Source organism: Acyrthosiphon pisum, chromosome A1 (assembly GCF_005508785.2).
Source record: "Acyrthosiphon pisum isolate AL4f chromosome A1, pea_aphid_22Mar2018_4r6ur, whole genome shotgun sequence".
NCBI lineage: Eukaryota > Metazoa > Arthropoda > Insecta > Hemiptera > Aphididae > Acyrthosiphon > Acyrthosiphon pisum.
This window is the reverse complement of record NC_042494.1, coordinates 47468084-47491852: the sequence shown is the minus strand read 5'-3', so window position 1 is coordinate 47491852 and position 23769 is coordinate 47468084. Positions and strand designations below refer to the sequence as shown.

The 23769-nt window shown below is 28.5% G+C and overlaps 1 protein-coding gene across 2 annotated transcripts in view; it reads right to left on the bottom strand.

Annotated features, from left to right (window-relative positions):
- The window catches only part of LOC100160130 (histone acetyltransferase KAT7), a 116653-nt gene that overhangs the window by 59557 nt on the left and 33327 nt on the right, over window positions 1-23769 (bottom strand). For both annotated transcript variants that reach the window (XM_029487179.1, XM_029487178.1), the window contains exon 8: window positions 3801-3894. In XM_029487179.1, coding sequence (XP_029343039.1) covers window positions 3801-3894 — 94 coding nt within the window. The remainder of the gene's footprint in view (window positions 1-3800; window positions 3895-23769) is intronic.

Sequence of the window (23769 nt, the reverse complement as noted above, 5' to 3'; positions counted from 1 at the left end):
AAAATAATACGATTTTTAATAAGACCATTGATTATAAATACTAGTATTATTAATACTAATGATAAGATTTTTATTTCTATATTTGCATCAAATTAAAACACGATTTAATCAAATAAATAATTATTTCAAAACAATAGGAATTAAAATGTGTGTAAGTATTTTTTTATAATAAACCAATATAATTTTTAAGCAATAGTATCTATGATTTTATGCATACCTATAATTAATAAATGCGTATTTAAAAATTAAAATAATCGTATTTATAATTATATTAAGTAGGTATTGTGAGATATCATATAATCATATATCTTATTATTATATGTGACCACAAAGGAATTACGATTTATACTCAATATTATTATATATACTGAATACTCGTATTACTGTTAATTCAAAAACAAATTTTATCGAATTGAGCATTACGAGTACATTTTTTTTATATATTTAACTTATATTATAATGAGTTTGAATTAAACCAAAAGGTAGTTTGTTTCTGTAAGTTATTCAAGTTATACATGTTAACTACCAAGTGTTACATTTTTTTAACATCAGCTAATAGTTTTTTAGGCACTGAATACACTCATACGACAATGATACACAAATAATAATAACACATAATTAGCAATGATGATTACAATCGGAACACTTTGCCCATGTTGGGCTACACTATATAGTGTATATACCTATTATAAACACAAATTACAAATAGAACCACTTTTTTATATTGCGTTTCGACGTAAATCACAGAAGCTTTTCTGTTCGATATGTTCAGAAAACCATTCAATACTTCAATAAATAAAAGCATACGGCCACGAGGACGTATTCTTATTGCCCAGACCCTATATTAGAAATAAGTATATAACATACAACACTGCAAACATTCCAAACGCAGATATCTGACGATCCTAAAGTTATATTGCGACCATCAGGCTTGTATTAAATAATTTAAAAACAATATAAATCATATAAATCTACAAAAACGGTTCAAGAAATGAAGATGTAAAATGTATACAACTAAATATGTAAACATCACATTTAGCTTATGACCGCTGATATAACTGTAGATTGAAAAACTAAAATAATTATTAACATTATTCTAATTAGGATCGAGATTCCTATCAAAATTAGACGAAAGCTATTAAATAACTTAGATTTAATTAATGAATATTTCACCTTAATTTCCACAAACTTCATCAATTCCTACTATCTGAAATGACCCTCAAAGATAATATAATACTTCTGCATAAATAGTTAATTACACCAGCCATAACATACGGTGTCCAACTTTTGGAAACTTCTAGACATTACTACAATATTTCCAGACTGTTAAATATATTAATCTAAGCGATTATACTCACCACCGAATTCCATCTGTAAGTAAGTAATCACATCCTACACCATGATTACAAAATGCAAACAATTCCTAACTTAGCACTCAATATTTCAAATTATTCTATCCCAAATTCCATAGCTATATATAAATTAACAAATTCACAGAATATTTTAAATACATAATAGCAGTTATAAACTCCCATATCATTATACAATTAATATGTCGTGTTAAATAAAATACATTAGTATATAAAAACCAATAAATTAAAATCTAGAATACAGAAAAACGGAGCAATGTTGACTTCAATAGCCTAAAACATCAGTATTATTTGTATGGCATATAATATTACATAGTATATCATATAGAATTGATTTATTGTAAAAATACATTATATAATATATTTGAAATATATTCAATAATATGAAATAATCGTTTATTAGAAAAATGTTTAAATATTAAAAGTGAATATAATATAATGTGCCTATATATTATATTACCTGCTAAAAATCCTAAGGTATTACACAAATAATACGTTTTAAAACGACTATAATATATTTATTATGTTATATTTTATTTAATCCAGTTAATATAAATTATAGATGTGAGAGATATCAGTGCTATAAACATCACCAAACAAACGAAAAAAATTATAAAATGTTTATCCACATATTTTAATGACACAATCGCATATTAACCATATTTCATTGATTCTGAATCAAAATTCAAAACGATATGTGTTTAATTCAAGAGTAGTATTGTAATAATAATTTGATATTAGCCGCATAATGGAGAAGGTACGCAGTACATTGAAATGCACTCAAATTATTCTTATACGTATAACTTATCCGATTTCAGTTACTATGGGATTTGCATCCCTTCCTATACATATACTACCATTTCAAAACGGTCGGCTTAGTCCCAAAGATAATATTTAATAAAACAATTCCATTGACCGTATATGAATTAAACCTCGGACGTGATTTTACATTGCCTTGTTGTTTTGGGTTCCCTTACATTAAGAATAATACTTGGGTCGAATAGAAAACGTATTACATAATGCGCATGTTGGCAATAAGAGTACGAAGGGTGAAATCGTTAGAGGTTACCACGCAGGATGTTATAGAGAGTCCTATTTTACATATTTTGTATTATTCCCACGCAAGAATTTAATTTAACAAAATTAAAAATATTTTGATACGTCTCCTGTGTAAAAACTAAAAAAAAACTTGAGATAAAATATACAAAAAGCCGGAACAGTTAAAAATGTATGTGTGTTATTATATAATTACTATGAGTGAGATGCGTGCAATCTACTCATCTCCTTCAAGAATTATTATATTTTGTACATACGAGTATATTATATTATATAGGTAATTTGTATAGATTAAGATTTAAAATCTTAAGATTAGACGTCAGTTCAAAAAGCAATCGTAAGTCTTACACTTTCTATATTGTTAATATCCCCAAATAAATTAATAGCGGTCACAAATTAACACAAATTCGATATTCTTTATAATAACAGCAATCGAAAACTATAGTATAACTAAGGTACCTTCTGAGCAATTGAATAAGAAACGTTGCATTAAAAAAAAAATACTTTATACCTACCAATAAAAATGTTATGCATAAATATATAGTTATTAAAAATTATGTACACGTGGTTTTATGTTTTATAAGCTATACATGTAATTTATTATAAATATATATATTATTCATTATGCCCAAATTATATATATTATATTATATAAAAAAAATTGGAACGACATTTTAATCGCCAAACGATTCTAAAATCTTTAATGAATCGTTTAGTTAAAATAAAAAAAAATGGTTTTTGAAAATTAAAAAAAAAACCAATGTCACAATAAAATCGACGAATACTCGGTAAAATGTGCGTAAATAAAGCTGCGCGAATATACTGTACCTATATGCGTTTGTGTGCGTCTACGTGTGTGAGTGCGTAGATCGAAAGAAATCGAACAAATGTGGATTTACATTATAATATACGACATGATGATGTACGATCAATCCAATATATACGTTGCACGTCAATGTTAGAAATAATAAATGCACGAAATGTTTATAAAACCACAAAAAATCGAAACAACACGATCACATCTCCGGTCGGTAGACGTACGCTTCATATTTCACGGAATAAATTCAATTCGAAACTAGTAGTATTCACATTCGTACTATTTATCTATTCGTTTATATCTGTTGCGGGACGTGACATCAATTCGAAGCGCATACGCGTAATAAGATATTGGTTATGTTCAAATCGTTGGCAGTGAAGAAATAGACAGTATTACACCCCTGTTGACGATGGTGTATGTGTGTATTTATATGTATATATAGGTGGCGCGTAAAATACGGAAAAAAACACGTGACTTATTCTTGCGTAGTGAATACAAATGACGAAAATATTTTGTCAGAAAAAAATAAATAATAAAAAAATAAATATTCCACTTACTGAAATCGATGAGAAGTCTGCCGTATCCTTGCCTTTGGTAAGGAGGTAAAGTTAATATACAGCTCACGTTGAAATTCAAAAACGAATTCTTTTCCTGTGAAAAAAAAAGTTCCACAATTTAAATACTGTTATCCACGCTATTTGATAATATTATATTAAATGTCTAAATACATTCGTAGGACCGTTGAAGCACATTTGAGGAAGGGGTAGAGGTCATCAATGCTTTTACCAACAATCCGACAACTCAAAATTATTTGTGACGTAAAATAACAATTACCCTATAGTATTAATAATAATAATACGATTTTAAGCCAAAAAATTAACTCTGCATTGTGTTTAACACAAGACTTTATTCATCCACGCTGCATGCCAAGTGGAAAGAAAATACTAACGATACCGATAATAATAAATGTACCTATAATCTTTAAATTAGCCTAGTTTTTGAACTCAAATTACTCCATAATCATAAGTGACTCTTTGAGCACCACAAAATCAATTACAAATCCATACTAAAAAAATGAACTAGTACCACACACTCAAGAACTGATAACTACTAATAAACGAATATTACATGTTGGGATACTCAGAAATGAAAAAACACACTTAGTACAGTAAACGAAGCCACCTCATGTCAACAATTGATAAAAATAAACTTAACTATATTCTCAGAGACACTCAATATTATTAACCAAAAAGCAAAGGAAGCATAGTAGAAAAATAGGAATAAAGTTCCTACTACTTACAAATAAATTAAGAAATATAAAACCTTTCATTAAAAAATGGAAATTTCTTCTTATTTTAAAAAGAAAACAAGAAGTAATTATCACCCGTGAATAGGACATGCACATGCAAGAGAACCCTTATTTCACCAAATATATGAATTATATCTATGCACAAAAAAATCTTTAATGAAACTTCATTCACTCTAACATTCACTTTACGTAAAAAAACACGGACGCTTTATATATTTATTTTTCATACTTAACATAAAGTTAAGTCAACAATTGTAATTAATGTTATTTTGTTTTACTTATAACATGTTTCTAACCTAAAAGTAGGCCACTATAAGTAATGCACATAGATATTGAAGCCCTAGTAGATACAATAAATAATAAATAAATAAATGTAGGTACGCATGCATTGAGTGCGGGATAAAAAAGGTAGAAGGTAGAATTTGATAATCGATCTCTCAATAGGTAAGTAATACATTATTACCAATCACAGAAGGAATTATTGAATAGTATATTACTATATACTTTATTGTTACATTATTTACGATTGATATTGTACGGTAAGTACAATATAATTTTAACAATTGACATATTTTGCACTTAAGTTACATAATATAATGGTAATGAATGGTACTATATACACTAAAATCGGATTTAATCCTTAAACGACTTGGTCGGGTGGCTGCTGTTGGCAAAAAATAATAAACGATCTATATCACCGTAACATTATAATACGAACAATATTTTAATGCATGTAGAACATAGCTAGGTGACACACGCCGTTTTATGTCTTAAAATAAATAATAATCTGCACGCGATTTCTAAAAAAATATATTCAATTTTTTAAGGTTACAATATGATGCAGATTCTATTTTTATTTTGAAATTTTCTAAGATCCGAATACAAAGGAAATAGGAGATATTATAATTTCAAAGATCACTGAGCACAAACGATTGCGGATTTATGATAACGAAATAGAATTTGTAGATCGTTGCGAAACATTACAGCTCACAGACATTGCAAATATTCTATTATAACCTCAATATCCAATTATGGTAGTACAGTAGTTATAGAATTTTAAATATTCAAGCGGAAATATTCTAAATAATTTTAAACAAATTTATTTCTTGGTTTATAAAAGTTAAAAAATATAAATTATTGTAAAACTTCTTTATGATGTCATCGATAGTTTTAATTTAGTTTGGTATTATCAAAGGTTACCAAGTATCTACCATTCTACCAATCACAAACTGGTTCACTTTATCTACGAAGATGTTGAATTCCTAACGGAAGACTAATACTAAACTTATTTAATACTTATAATTATCTACCTAATTTATACTCATATACTATCCAGGATACATTAAGCGGTTATAAAAGCTGGGCTCTTAAATCGGAGTAAAGAATCTTTAAGCGGAGTAAACAAATAAAGAGAACTATTTAGAGATAGCTTTTACCCGAGACGCTAATACAAAGCTACTATACTGAAATATAAAATATTGTTGAAATACCTTTTATATCTTGCAGCTATTTCAGTTTTATAAATTATCTAATTAAATTCTTCACATAAGTACCTACCTACATAATATTACAATGTGTGTTTACTTAAAAATAGACACAATTATATCTTTATACGAAATTCTTGATAAAAAATAAAATTAAAAAAGCTAATACATTTTATTTTTATTTACAATGACAATATAGTTATTTGCCCTGAATATTTTAAAACTAAACCATAATATGATGGTTATTTAGTGATTTTGGTTAATTTGATTATATGTATAAGCAAAATAATAACCTGAATGGCTAGGTATACATCATAATGGCTATAAACATATAATAAGATACATTTAGTACCTAATTTGAATATTAAATAGTAATTAATGCATTTATAATTTATACTAGGTACACTAAATTAAATACAATTTTATACAAATTATGTATACTATTCAAAACATTTTTAATCATTTACAATAGTTACCAAAGTTAATTAATCGTTAGGTAGTGTTTCAACCATTAACTGTATAAACAAAAATATATACAATTTAAAGACCTTTTATATTATATTTAATTAATTCGCTTATTATAATAGTTATGCAGATATATGATAAGCACGTGAAGTTTTTATATATTACAATACTACGTTAATGTAGACTCATAAACAAATACAAATCAACTAAAGTTATTTGTTTATGCAAACGAATGCCAAATAAATGTTAATTTTAGAAACATTATTTATTTCATAGAATTTTCATTTCGACTACAATTTTTGCTTGAATATTACTCGATACGAAATGATAATGTCATTGAATTTGTATACATATCAAACATTTTAATTTGTATTAAGTATTATAACTAAATGTTTAATCTAACTTACCAGACTAGTTCACTATAATATTTTTATAGTATAATAATATAATAATAGTAACTATACCTATAATCCATATATATTAGAAGTAATATTAAAAATTATTAATATTAAATATTTGGGCTATGTATATGTGTCAGTAGTAAATTAACATTAGTGTGTGTTTCTGAGAATCGCTGTCATACCGCGTCGGACATCCATCTCTGGATGCAACTCTGAGCTCTCCTACACGCACGCACATGTCAATACTTCGCGAAAAATTAAAAAATTCTTATTTGTATAACTATAAAAACTACTAAAACGATAGTAAATTAAACATACTTTCTAAAGTTCGATTGTAATTTCGAAAAAATAGTTGAATTTAGAAGCTTCTAGACTATGCTCTATAGGAATCACCTTTTTAATTTAAAATCAGATGTGCTAAAAATAAATACAAATGTAAAGCGATTATTTCATAAGTTTTTTGTAAAAAAAATCTTAATTTTAAGGTATTTTAAAATTGTAAGGTGAAAATCGACTGCCTAAAAAATCCTAGGAATTTCATCAAATAGTTCATACATGTAAAATAAATTAAGATCGGACATTCCGAAGTAAATGTAATTTACCACTGCTTTTTGTTCTATAAAACGTATGAAAAATACGCGTGCTGCGATCCTCTTAAGGGGATCGGCGGTACACAGTTTTAAAGGAGTTCAAAATAGGCAGTTTTCAAATTGCATGCATGCGGGTCTTGTAAATGAGTGCGTAGTAAGAGATCATTGGTGTGTGTGTGTGTATGTGTGTGACTGTGTGCGGAGCGGAGCGTCCCACACACGCATGTACAAGCCACCGCCTTGACGTTGCGTGTGTAAACGGTAAACAATTTATGCTCATTTGTATGTACTTTCTGCACATCTTACCAATCGACCTAACTATAAGATAATATTTTTGAAAACTGATTTGAATTCGTTATAATGTCTACTTGAGATAGGTCCACCCAAATTTTAAGATTTCTGATTTTAACTCCGAATAATCAACTTTTGAAAGTTGGGGAGGGGAGGGGTGAAACTGGGAAAAGTGGACATTAACCAATTTGTAAACATAAAAAATTAGAAAGTGATTAGTATTCAAAGCACACAATTATAATATAGTATCTAACTAATACTATCAATACAAAAGATATAGTCAAGTCACTATATATGTTAGGTCCTTTTTTTATGTTGTCAAATAAAAATAATCGTAGTTTATTACACAAAAATTACACAAAAAATTGTATTTTAATTGTTTGTCGGTTGTACGACTATTGTCATAATTTGCAGGTGTTGGGGCTCGATTGTACTTTAGCACCACCACCCCTCCCCACGTCAGTTTTTAAATTAGCATCCTCATAATTTATGACGTTTACATTTAAATTTGTGGTTAATTACTTCTTATTTTAAGTTAATAATATTAATATTATATATACAGAACAAACTACAGTCATTTATCATTATTAATTGATTATGTTGTGGGGGGGAAGTTGTTTATCGTTTAATCAATGATCATAAGGCCAGGTAACAGAAAAAAAATAGTGGGCTTTAGCACCTTCAGTTATTTTATTTAAATTGAGCTCCTGAGGTAGTGAGGTATACATTTCAAATGTATTTTTCAACATTTTTAAATCACATAGATAATCAGAAAAATATGTTGGTATATTAATTTAATAATGAGATGATTTAACACAATTTGTCCAGTTATTATCAGCAGTGATGGAAATAAATTGAACAACATTATTTCGAGTTATGACGTACATGATTTTAAAATTCTAGTATAGGTATACATATACTACACAGTATAAATAGGTATACAGAATTACAGAATGAACCATCTTTAACGCATCATTACACGAAATAATATTAATATTTAAAATACAGAAAAAAAAAATTATCCTGTGAGTATGCATATTTACAGGAAACTGTATATGATTTAATAATAATGATTATAATATGGTTAAATATGTATTGCGCAAATTGTGTTGTACCTTACATACTTACATTATATACATTTTAAATAAATGTACATAAAATTCAGTTTTCCCTGAACAATATATAATATACATATTTATTATTTCTGCATGAAATAAATATTATTTATTTATTTGTTTGAACAGTTTTAATATTACAATAACTTATAAGCTATGTATATATTATAATGTTGTTATTGGCAAATAAAGATTATTATTATTTTATTATATATAATGCAAATAGTCTTGGATTAACGTCAATTAGTTGAATAATTCGATCCACAGACGAATACAAATAAATAAAATATAAAGAACAATTTGGATAAATATGGAATAAGAATAACTAATAACTAATATAATATTAGGAAATATTATACGAATTATTACGAAAGACCTCATGGTAGCTAAAAGTATGAATACATAACAATAGTCCATGGAAATAAATTGTATGGTCATATTATAATGACGTAGTACGAAACATAATACAAAAAAGGGGACGATAATGAGTCGGGCTTAAAGGGATCTTAAAATGCGCGAATACTAACAATACGAGTTAGGTATGCGATATCCTATCAACTATACTAAATTATACTAGGTAGTGAACAAAGAGTAGATCCCCAAAATAACGTGAAAGTAGAAGTTGGAATATTTCGATGTATCTGCACGTATAGCATTATAATATACCTATCACATAATTATTCATATTCACTAAAACCTTGATAGTTAAGTATAAAAATTTTAAATATAAATAAACTAGCTGATCCCGTGCACTTCGTTTCCCGGCAACCAATAATTATTATTATAATAGCTTCAAAACCTATGGCAACCATTTATAAACAAAAATTTCCATATGAAATATCAAAATCCCTGTCTGAGCACCTCCCGGGGTTGGTCCTCTCCCTTTTTAAATTAGTCTATCCTCTGCTCCCGTTCACTTCGTTGCCCATTAAAATTGCCAACTCTATATGAATAATATGTTTTACAGATCACCATGGCAACCATTTATATACAAAACATTCCATCAGAAATTTCAAAATAATATATAATTGGTTGCCATGAGAGACACATACCGACGAAAATCTCTAAACAATATATAATTGGTTGCCATGGTAATATGGTGACACACACGGACGGAAATCTCAAAATAATATATGAATGGTTGCCATGGTAACATGGACACACACACTGACACACATACATTCATTTTTATATATATAGATAAAAACAAACAAATAGGTATTGATTATCCAATAAATATTTTATATAATTATTGTTTTAAAATTTTAAAATACATAATACAAAACTATTTCTTTGAGGAAAAAAATTGATGGTAAATTCTATATCAAAATAAATGATAAGTAGACGATATAAAATAACAAATTCGTTGAAAATAGCTTTATCTATAAAAGTAATTTTCAGTGATGTTAGGTATTGATAAAAGTTGGTGCCATTTTTTTTATTATTATTTCTTATATTGGTGTCCCAATATTGTAGAAATCTTTTAGCCAAAAGTTTAAACTTTAGCACACGTGTGCAGTGTGCGTATTTATCAGAGAAACTTTTACAATCCAAATATTGGTATTAATAACTTATGACGACAAATATTTTCAATCACTATACCTCATATTACCTATACGTTTAAAAATTGTAATTATCGTTTTTGTCAAACAACTGTAATTTATTTTATTTTATTTAACGTGACAAAAGAAAAAAAATACAATGTATGTTTATTCAATACATCAAAACAAACATCAAATATTAAGCATTATGTTAATATCACATCGTGTTATATTATGTACATTGACAATTATGCGTTAATTGTATATTTTGCATTCTCATTGAGTGGAATAATTAAATAATTGAGTTCAGTCTGTAAGCCTGCTTTATGTTGCAGATATAAATTGTTCCTCAAATCAATAAACAATACCGGTCGTTTCTGTAAAGTTAGTCATCTAAATTCAAAATTTTCATTCAATTTTTCTCAATTATTTCAAATTTGTAAGTCATTTGTTTGTTTAAATTGGGAATTTGTAAATTCAGCCATTTTGAACTACCCACGACGGTTTATAACCTTTATGCATATACATTTTATAAATAACTACAGACAATTTGTTAAACTATATTTACAAGTGTATTAATTAAAACCTGTTAATTCACCACACGTGCGAAAATACTAATCCCGTAATAAACCTTCAATATTATTGATTATTATTAACAATATAGACTCAGACCACACAAATACAGTATAATTATTAATTTTATGACATTAATTTGTATTAACGTTTTCTGAGACGCATCGGTTGTTATAGTTACGTGACCAGGTACTGCAGGTCCTGCAGCGCAACAGATCCCAGAGCGGAAATATCAGACGCAGCTATGTCTCGTGCAGGTCGAGGGGCGTACGACACGGCTAGGAAAGCCTATTCATCTCCATGGAATGTTACGGAATGCCTATATGAAAGGTACGTCGTTTTAAATATATATTTTAAGTATATATAAGTATAACGACTGTGCGTATCTTAAAAATATTATCCAGCGATTTCGTAGAACTATATGTCACTGAAATGTTTAAGACCAAGATTTTGATGTAAAAAATACAGTTAATTGAACACGTTGCTTAATGTAATGAATACCTAAGTTATTATTTCAATAATTGAAACACTGATGACAGATTTTTAAGTTTTGCTAGGTTTTTTGAGAAGATGTTTTTAAAAAAAAATCATACATTTACTGAATCTACAAAAGGAGTTTTTTTATCGCTAATGCAAAATGTGAAAATTTTATTTGGGATATTTTTCTCATCCTTGTTTCAATTCTTATTTAAGAATTCTACCAATGTCAATAAATTTTAAATACTGTATTTTTTGTGAGTGTCTATGTACAGGAATTGTATAGTAGATAATTCATATTGTAATTAAAAAAATTGAATAATATTCACACCATTTTTTACAACGAATAACGATTTTAGTTATTATAATGTTGTAAATTGTCCACGGGTACATGAAACTTTTAACGAATATTATTATATTATATGAACACAATAATATTTTTAAATGCAATGTTTTCGTCAAAAATGAATTCAACATAATATATTAATAATGTCACAGTAATACTGTAATAGTAAAATATATTACTTTATTAACAATATAAATATAATAATTAACATAAAATATGCTAGGAAATATAGGCTGACAGAACGTCTTCACTCAGAATAGATTTTTGTATGCAATGGTTTATCATTGAATTCAAATTTAACAGATACATTCAAGTGATTTAATCAATGACGAGGTACACTCGACACCTACTGTACAGCGGAGTGGTTATCCAGTAAACTTTTTTTTGTTAAATGTAGAAAAACTTAGAGGAAATCTTGTATGAACATTTTTAATTTTAGGTATACATTTTTAAGAATTTCTAACTCGAAATAATTTGCCAATTTTAGTGTTTTTGATGAATTTTGTCAACATTTTGACTTCGCTCATAAATAATTATTGTGGATTTACGTTCAACTTTTTTTTTTTAATTTCCACTAACATCAACTGATGAGAAACGTTGTATTATATTTTAAAGTTTTTTGACCGACGAAAAACTTTGTATTGGCAATAATTGAAAAAAAACTAATTTAACTCGAAAATTTCTTATGCTTATAAATAGCTCAAAAAGAGTAGCAATATTTCGAAATTATGGTGCATAGAAATTGCCAATATAATTAATATTCAGTGAAAATGTCATCTATATTCGGTTATAATCGGTATAATCGATGTTTTTAGAAAATTGGTTTTGCGTAAAAATTCAGTTTTTCCCTAATTTTTTGTTTGTTAACTATTAGGAATTCCCCCTCCCACCAAGAACCAACTAGTTTCACTTTCCTACCAGAAAAGATGCTGTTGAAAAAGATTTAAACCCAAAAAGGTGATAATAGACAAAAAAAAAGAAAAACTAAAAAACACACAACATTGAAAATCATTACACTCATCGCTCCGCTCAGAATCTAAAATTTATAGTTCCTGTAAAATGATGTAAGTAATGAAAACATAAAAAAATGTTCACAAAAATTTGTAAGACAATTGACAAGTAACATTTAAATAATTTATGTCCCTTTCATTATTTTTAAGATGCCTAAAATCGAAAAATTAAAACAGAACAATACTTATAGGTATTATGTAGAACACGTCTTATATGTGGTGGTCTTAGAACGCAGTGATTACACCAACCCACGTGTATACAGAATATAGTACCTGGGGTAAATGATAACATGTTAGGTTAGGTTAGACTTTAACAAGAAAAAATCAGCCGTGGTTTATATGTCGTCATTCAATTTTGTAGATGTTTGCTAAATGTTCGCAGGGGAGAGGGGTATTATGTAGTATTAATTCATACGTTAATGCTTTTTTTGTTTGTGGATTTACTGAAAAAATAATTACTAATCTGTCTGGGGTCAGGACGTTGATGGCCTTAAAGACATATATAACCTAGAACTCCAAAAAATACTTAATTATATATTAAGTATGATATGTATATAATAATACACAACATTATGTGATGACTTATTGAAATTTGATAAACCTATTTAATACGAATTTAATAAGTATTAGAATCATCAAATTGCTATATCTTATACAGATGAAATACATTTATTACAAAATATACCTATTACTGAACTAATCCCAATGTCTGTAGTCGATCTATATTTTCTACAGATCTCGCTTTCGATTCACTTTTTGATAATATTTACTGCACAAATACCACGACGTACGATCCCGAAAACGAAAGTACCTATACTACATGTATATATTTATATATTATACGTGGTCATGTATACAGCATAATATATATTATTATATACCTATAGGTATCCTCTAGGCACAGATATATATGTATACCCATTATTATCATATTCGCAATATTATTATAAATATATTGCACACACACACACACACACACAGACACAACATTACCGTGACCAGTGTGAACGCGATAAAACGAGATCGTCGTGAGTGAACCATGGGGTGGGCACGGGGTGGGAGTGAAGAGGAATCTGCACGGTTCATACGTATGGCCTTGCGTCTGGCTCCGGCTCCCGGCCCCGACCCCTCCACCACCGCGCAGCAGCCGTTCCCTTGGCAATTTTGACTGGAGGCCGTCGCCACCACCGCCGCCACCGACAGGGTCACTGACCGCCCGTGCGACGCGATACCCCCACCCACCCTCCCATCAACACCCGATCCACTATATGCCACACCCTTTCCACTACCGCCCCCGTTTGCGTCTGTGTCTAGAAAAAATTACTATAATACCGCGTATGTATGATGTTGCATAAAAGGTGATTATTTTAAATGCAAGACTGTATAGATGACTCGCTACACCCAGTCGACTTTTATGTTCTAATTATTATATAGGTATATAAAATTCTAAATACTCAGATTTTCTAAAAAAATTAAATCTTTTTATGATTATTTTGTAAGTTGTTTTATACCTATTTATGAGCATACTGATGGAATATTAGTAGGTATAGCGTTGTTTTAAAGTCTATAGTATACTCGCATGATGCGTTTAAAGTTTATTTTAAAATAGTGGGGTCAAAGGTGAGCAGCGGAACACCCCCGAATTTGAAAATTAAAATTTTATTATTTAAAAAAAATTGAGATCAAAATAGTACAATTCGGATAATTTAAATTAATGATATAACTTAATAATTTATAATAAGTAATAACTAATAAGCACCTATGTAAATACCAAATATGAAAGCTACTATTCCACCATTATATTGTACTGAAATTATATCAACAAAATAGAAGATTTGATTAAAAATAATGTTCTTTATCATTCTTTTTATTAGACCATCCTTAAAAAAAAAACTTTTAACTTTTTAATATACAATGTAACCTCATAAATTCAAAAGTTTCGACATGCGGCAGTTTTGTTACAATTCTTTACATACAACAAATTTACACAAATATTTGTTTTTTGAATAAAAAAACATTTTACAATCTAATGATAAATAAACTTTTCTTAGTGGTGTTTTATTCTGTTATTCATATATTTGTATTTAATTTAATGATGAATAAAATATTTTTTTTAATTTACCTAACAGTTTACACGTTTCTTTTCACTATTAATTTTGTTCTTAAGTTTGAAAACAATAAAAACTTTCAATTTTATAATTTCCACGAATACAATATTATTTTTATTTAATCAACTATATTAAATTTAAAATATGTACATTATTAAGTAGTTATTGCAATGAATGTATATTATAATGTTAAATTATCTAATTAATATGATTACGTATGAAAATATATGGACAATGAACATATTATATTAGTGTTAATCCATAAATATTTTTAAATTATATTAAATAAATATATCGTATTTACGATTCATATATAGGTATATAAAAAAAACTATATTAATGAATAGGTATAGAAAATAAAATAGCAAATCAGTAGAAAATAATGCACACGGCATTGTTTTAAAGCCTATTCTTTAGTTACTAAATTTAATATTCAGCGAATAATAAATGTATAAAATTTCATCACATATTAAATTTAAGTACATCGTACAGTGTAGTTAAGCAAAATACTTAATGGTTTTTGCGGAGGTTATTAGCCTCACATTATACATTATAATATATGTTGTTTAAAAGATAAAAGAGTTTCGCCCCAAATAGAATTTGACGGTGTATCTGCGTACGCCCGTGCGGTGTCGTGTATACTACTATTCAATTATATGATGATTGAATATAGTTGTATATCTATAATATTGAGTGAAACTATTTCTCTACTGAATGTTTTTTTCTTAGGAAAAACTTTTACAATATAAACTTCCAAATACAAATAGCAAAATACGGGTTTGATGAAAGCTGTTATTTTATTTTTTATGAATATTACATATAGGAAACTTAAAATCTAACCTAGGAAACCTAACATGTCGATTTACATAATATAAAAAAAAATACAAGTACAAATTATCAACTAGTATATTATGGTACTTAAGTGTTATACCTATTTATAATTCAAACATTGAGAACTTTAATGATAATTAAGAGTGTCCCTAATACCCATTTCCAGAGGGGCGAAAACTAAAGGTTTAAATTCAGTCTTTGCATAATAGTTAATAGTTATGTTGTATTGTATATGTCTTGCTAGCGCATAACATGGAACATTTTATGTTCAGAATCATCAATTTTACTGCGTTTTTTTTTTAAAATATCATTATGAATTGACCTATTATCAATTTAAAAGTAATAATATTATTCAGGGCCCCACGTAAGACTTTTATTGATATTTTAATTTTGAAGCAAGTTTAAGTATTATAAAATTTACAACAAATTAACAATTTTAAAATGGCTTGTTTTTTAATATCCAAAAAATATCTAAGTGAAGCCCTAAATAATATAGTTACCTTTAAATTGTATACCAGGTTAAATTAAACTAATATTAAAAACAACAGAATGAATTGGGTTATTCTGAACTAAAAATTGAATATATTATTATGCGTTAGTTAGACGAAGAAAACACATGTGGGTTCAGCAATCATACATGTGTATAAAATAACCAAATATAATATAAATGTGTCGAAATGTAGTCATTTGAATTATTATTAGTGATTAGTCTGTAATATATTATGTAAATGCATTAATAATTCATACAAATTGATTAATATTAATATAATCAGAATCGTTAGCTATAAAATAAATGGAGGGCAACTGCTCCTTTGCCATCCCTACACACAATTGAAGACACCACTGATGATAAAACGTATTTTAATATGTGGAACTGATTTTAAAAATCATATAGAACATTAATGCAATTAATTCAATCCAAAAAGATTAATTAACCAGTGTAACTTATAATGTATGTACCTGTATACTTTTTAATAAACAAAGTTCAGTTTACAACTTAAAAATGTTTCAAGTGTGAATCACATGGTATTTGTTTATATGCATACCAAGTAAATTGATTAAATAAAAAATTAAATTTTCATATACCACCACAATTGATAATGATGAGTGATGCGATACTTATATAATTTAGATTATACAATATACTCATACAGACATAGGTAATCAATAATTATACTACCTATATCATATTTTAATATGTTATATACTATACCTACTACCTATATTAAATATTATAATACTGTACAGTGTACGGGATGATTCTTACAAACAATGGAGATTAGCGCACTCATTATAATTTTAAAAAGTATTGGGTTTTGTTTTTATTTTTTTTTTTTATAAATTTTAGATGCACGAAATTCATTCAAAACATTTAACTTTTACTATCCGAAGTTTAGAATTTATTTGATATTTTTCTATATAATTTAATTTAAAATAAATATTTATATTTTATTTAAAAGATAAAATAGCGATTTTTACAATTGCTGATGTCCCTCAAACTATACGGACACTCTTCTTCCTACTGCACCATTACCAATGCCATGCTGGTATTTCCACCATTCGAAATTAAAGTAAATTAATTATATAGGTACTTTAGAATCATACAAAAAAATGTTCTCACGTAAAAAATAATGGAAAATAAATAATAATACTAACAAATTTCCATAAATCACAATCACTCTAAAAATATCTCGTCATGAATGTCTTCAACTAATTCTGAACCACACACCCAGGGATGAGATGAGCACATTGAAAATACATATTTATAGGTAATACTACGAAAAATATGGAATTATTATCTTAAGAAAAAAAGGACGGACTAATAATAAAAGATTAGATCTCCACTTCCTCTTATAAATTTCAAAATACCATTCCTTAACAAACTTCTAATAAGCAAGACAATGCCTGTTTGATCCAATTTAATTGCGATCTGGGGTCCTGCAGCCATAACCTATATAATACCAGACCAATTCAGTTATTTAAATCAATTGTACTGACGATACATGACGCTACCACACGTTCCTAGGTACCTACGCATCTGACCTTGCCTTACATAATAACCAAAGGTAAAAACAACTAGGTATATCTAATCGATAAAAGCAAAATAATTATTAACATTTTCTACAATACTCAATATATTATCATTTAATATATATTAGGTATATATATTTAAATTTTAGAGCACAAACATATACAACAAATAATAATATTATATAATACAATATATACATGCAGATTACTAACAGGAAGACCTGATAAATGATATAACATATTATGTTCTAATCAATATTTTTTTTATATATAATTTATTGATTCGTACGCTACATGTAAGGTATAACATTTTTATTTTAATTCTATAATTCTAAAAATTGTAATAAAAGTTTTTTTGAAAATTTCAAATTAGCCAATTTGTGAGTCTGGGTTTTAGAAAACTTTTATCTAAAATAAGTAGTTGACTTTTTAAATTTTTTAAATGTCAAATTTTTTTGAAATAAGACTTCTTAATTTAAAGAATAAATAACTTTAACAAAAAATTATTTAGACTTTAACAAGTACCAATTTAAAAATTCTCATAAAATATTTTAAACAATTTTATACTTTTTTAATTCAAAATGTTTTTTTTACGAATAGATCTACTTAACTTAGCAAAAATGAGAGTACAAAAAAATTTAAAAATTAACTACATAACTTAAATGAATGTTTTTATACTCAACCTTTTTGAAAACCTATATACAAATTGACTATTTTGAAGTTTTCAAAAATAATTTAGGTACACCAAATTTATGAATTTTTTTATTTTCAGTAGGTATTAAAAAATAAAAATAAAAAATGTTATGTTATATTACTATACGTGAAACTCAATCGTCTGTAAGTTATAAATTATAACAGAAGTTATTTTATTTGTCAAATGTTCCTGTTACATTCTGTAGAGTGTATAGAATACCATACCTCATATGAATAAGGACGTAACTATATTTTCTTCATTTTTTTTTGTTGTTGTTATCTGATACTGTTTTCACTTTATTCCCAACAAAAATGGCAATAGCTTTACTCCGCCAAAGAGGTTATACATCAAATCAAATATAAAATCCTCATAAGGTTTACAAGAGAATAAGGACGAGCACTGAGTTATGTAAATTTTAAAATGGAAATAATCGCGGGCAAAATTGTTTTACGGTGACCTTAATTTTTATCCCGAAGAAAAAATATGTATCATAAGTTACGTTAAAACTTTAAACTGCTCTCCTGAAAAATAATAAAAAGTAAATTACGTCCTTTTTCGTAAGTGAGTCAGTTTCATACTCATAAAATATTTTTCCTCCAATATAATACTAAAATCAAACAAAAATGTTAAAAATGGTTCTAAACGAAATAAATAGATGTTTTCTATTCTGACCAGCTAATCAACAAATACAAACAATCAAAACAATAAAATAATATAGAAGTTCCAATAAATTTGTTATAATTCATCAATTCTTTCAGTCTATATGATATAACGATTAAAAATAAATAAACGAATATGTTTATTATCGTATATCTATTAATATGACGTGTACCTATATAGTTCTGCTAGTTTGTATCATCAACAATATCGTATAGTGATACGATAAAAGCAATTTGAGCGAATTCGAGAGGATTCCAAGCACTTTGTAAACATACAGCAATCGACCCTAAACACAAATATTGGATATAGCATGGCAAATTGACTTATTACACTACGTCGGCATTATTATATTAATATATTACTTTGGTCTCTCTATACATATTATTATAATGTGAATGTCGAGTGAACATTTCAAATCATGAACGCAAGTATAGATTGTGTACCTATATTTTAATTAAATATCAAGCAATAGACGTACGAAGCATTCTCAATTCCACAATGCCAATAGAGGAGTTGTTATTATTTTACACTATTTCAGTGGATTCTAACTTTTTTTAATCTACACCCCCTTGTAAATTATCAACATTTTCAAAATTCTCACTCCCAACACCTTTAAATTAAAGTTTAGACGACTATTTTTTTGTATTATAATACACTATAGTGATACAAAATAATTATATATTATACTATACACATTAATTTTGTATCTATCAATGTTAGATTACCTGGGAAGAGCTCAATAATTATAAAATACTCGTACAATAAATATTATCCAGGGGTGACTGTCAGAAATTTAATTTATTGTTTACGATTTTACTGATTGAAAAATGGCATAATTAATGTAACAACAAATTTCCCATTATTTTATCATCACTATATATTCCTCCAGTGCAGTATCCATAAATCCCCCCCCCCCCGGTTGGAAACCACTGCACCTATAGGCTATAAGTATATATAACAACAAAAATATATTATAATTTACCCACAAAAAATGATTACTGGCTATATTATTGTAGAATATGTTATTAATGTAAATACATATTATACATATTATGTACTATACATGGACACTGTACAGGTACCTATGTACAAAAATAAAAATACGGGATACGGTGTCAATGAAAATTGTAAATTGTTTTCGTGTGATATGCTGTAAGGTAGTGTACGTTGTACAATGTACGTGCTGGAGTACATACAGCGTAAATATAAAATATATACTATATAGTATAGATATCATAATATACGTGTCACGTGTAATTCTGGAGGGTTTTGACCTACACGCGACATGACGAAGACGACGACGATGATAGTAATAATAATAATAAACATAATACAAGAATAATATACGGCGCATCCTGCAGCAGAATAATATATAATATTATATACATCACGCGAGTCTGAAAAAAAATACAGCCATTGGCGTCTGCGGAGAAGGCGTCTGTGGTGGCAGGCGAGGAAGGGGCATGCCGCACGAGTTGTCAGAGAGGGTGCGCCGAGCGACGACGACAGCGTAGATTTGCGTGTGCATATATATCATGTGTGTGTGTGTGTGTGTGTGTGTGTGTGTGTGTGTGTGTATGTGTGCGCGCGCGCAGAATCGATAAGTGCTCGTCTCGAGAGAACGGACCCTAAGCGAGCGCGGAGGGCTTCATTTTATTTATCTTCATATTATTATTATTATTATTATTATTAGAATAATATATTTTTTCTTCAAATTTTGTTTCGAATATCTCGACCACAAAAACCCAACCATATAATATATTATATAATATATGTATTCATCACAAACGACCTAAAAACAATGCAATATTTTAGTGCTATATAGGTATAGGATTAAATTGGCTGACGGGCGTGGAAAAAGATTCCGTAGGTAAATTTATTTTATTTTTTTCATTTTACTTGGAACACGGTTGCAGACTGCGACGACAATCCGGCTGAGACCTAAGCTACATATAAGAATAAGAATAATAATAACGATATAACATATTACAACGACGCAACGGGTGAGTTTCAGTCGATGGGATGATGAGGAGGGTTGAGGAGGTACACGGCAATACTGTCGTGCCGGTGGCAGGTCCGGACGCGCGCGCACGCACAGAAGCACGCACGCACGCACGCACATCACCACCGTTCACCACTTCGCGTAGACTGTCGTCGTCGTCGTCGTGTGTAATCTGAAGTCTAGACGTCTGTTGTAATCAGAAACTCGACGAGGCGAACAGCGGCGGCGGTGAAAGAGGAGGATAAGGACGAGTACGAGGACGATGGCGGGGAGGAGGTGGAGGAGAATGTCTAGGTGGAAGACCAATAAGACGGTAATGGCGGTTGGGATGGAGCGGTGGGGTTGGGTTATACGTGGAAAAAGAATTACCGGTCTCGACACCAACCCCTCCAGCCGCACCCCACCGCACGGCCAGACGATCTACTACCCGCCGCCGATGTCCGTTGCTGCCGCCGTCACACTGACGTGTGTTTTTCGCCTCCCGACGGGAACGCGGTTTTATTTTCATTTTTTAAAATTTTTTTTTTGCATGTCGAGCTGCAGACGGTTGACCCGCAACGCTCGTCATCGCGGCTACCACACAATGTAGAATGGTGCCAGAGGCACGTTATGCGACATTACATTACGACGAACGCGTAAATCATTATATTATTATCACTACAAATCGTGTGCGTGTGTATGTGTGTGTGTGCGCAGAGGTGATCACTACTGATTAAATAGTAAAAATACGTACCTAAAGTCAATGTTCAGTTTAATAATAGCACGTATCCAATGATTCAAAATTAAAATAAACCATTTCGTATTTCTTAATTTAACAATTGAATAGACAAAACACATTGAATTGACTAACTACTAACTAGTAATGATACTGCCATAGCGTGCACTATTGTGCGTACAACTACTACAGTGGGACGAATGTATAAAAAAAATTACTTATCAGTTAGTAATTATTATTATAAAATACATTTAAAAGTTAATAAATTTGTGTGACCCGGGTGGTAAACAACAATGTAATCAACGTTTTTTTAACTTGGTAAAGTTAATATATTTTTATTCAAAGTTACACATACTTAACCAACTTTTATAGAGTTTAGTATATTATTTTTGAACTTATAAGTTGTACCCCAACATATTCAAGGTTGGCTAAGCTTTTAACTCAAGTTAAGTTTTTTATAATCTGGATAATGATCTACAATAATTAAACGAAATTATAAACTATATTATGCACATGTATACAAATTTGATTGCCTCATCCAATTGAATTAGTAAATGTGTCCGGGACACCATCTGTACAAACAATTTAATATTGTCATATGGAAATCACTTTTGAAATTTCCAGTTACGTGTTTTCATGTATTTGTTATTACTCGTTACACTCTCGTCGAACAATGATCTATATCTGTGTTTGAAAGTTTCCACACGGTGCGAGTAAGATTTAATTTGATTTACATAGTTAATTTTATAATTAAAACTTATATTTTTGAACACTCAAAAAGTTACACGTTCTTAATTATACATTTAAAAGAGTTCTAAGCGATTGGATTTTCTATGCATTTAAAGTTAAATCAATATACGCTGTCAAAAAATAAACATACTTCTAGTAGTCAAAATAATTTGAATTCGTTAGCCCTATTTCTATGTTTTGTAGAAAAAACTTTTCCATTTTTTTTGTTTCGTTGGCAATTTAAAGTGCATGTTTATTTTGAAAAAAAAAGTGAATTAATTTGGAACCATACTATACATTAACTATGCAAAATGTCAAAAATCTATAGATTTATTAATTATATTTATATTTATATAAATTTCTCACAAAACATAGAGAAAAGGCTGTCAAAATTAAAATTAAATTACTAGAAGTATAACATTTATTTGTCACCAGTTTGTTTGAATTATTCATAATCGCCACGTCTGCCCGCATATGAACCACACAAATATCCCGGGCTTACAGCAATTTAAGAAATTGCCTAAACTTTGCCCCTTAAACAATAGCCACTAATAAGATCCAAATAAAACGTATATTATCTACGTTCGTGAACTTAGCGGCAATCATGTAACAGATTTCAATTAAACCTATCCAACAATTTTGTTGGACGTTTTTTGGACATTGTTGGAAAGGTTTTACAATTTGTTGGACCATCTTTAAAAAGTTATAAACAATTTTCCAAAACCGCTGCTAAGTTCACACTAACGGCCAACATTAAATCAAACACACAAAAAACTGTACAAAACTGTTCTCCACGGTTTGTTGGACATTGTTAGAAAGGTCCCGCCATTTGTTGGAACTCCATTTATTTTATACGTATTTTTGAAAAAGTGCCACTCGGCAAACTTTTTTTAAACATTCCAAAAGCCATCCAAAACGGTTCTTTATGGTTTTTTGGACGTTTTTGGAAAGGTCCTGCCATTTGTTGGAACTCTGTTTATTTTATACGAATTTTTGAAAAAGTATGAATTATTTATGAGAAGTTTTGTTTTGAATTCTCAACCCTTAATTATAACAACTGAATATTTTATAATTTTTTAATTACAACGGTTGATAATTTTCGAAATATTGATGCATTTTGTCAAAATTTTAACTTTAATTTCTTATTAAAAAAA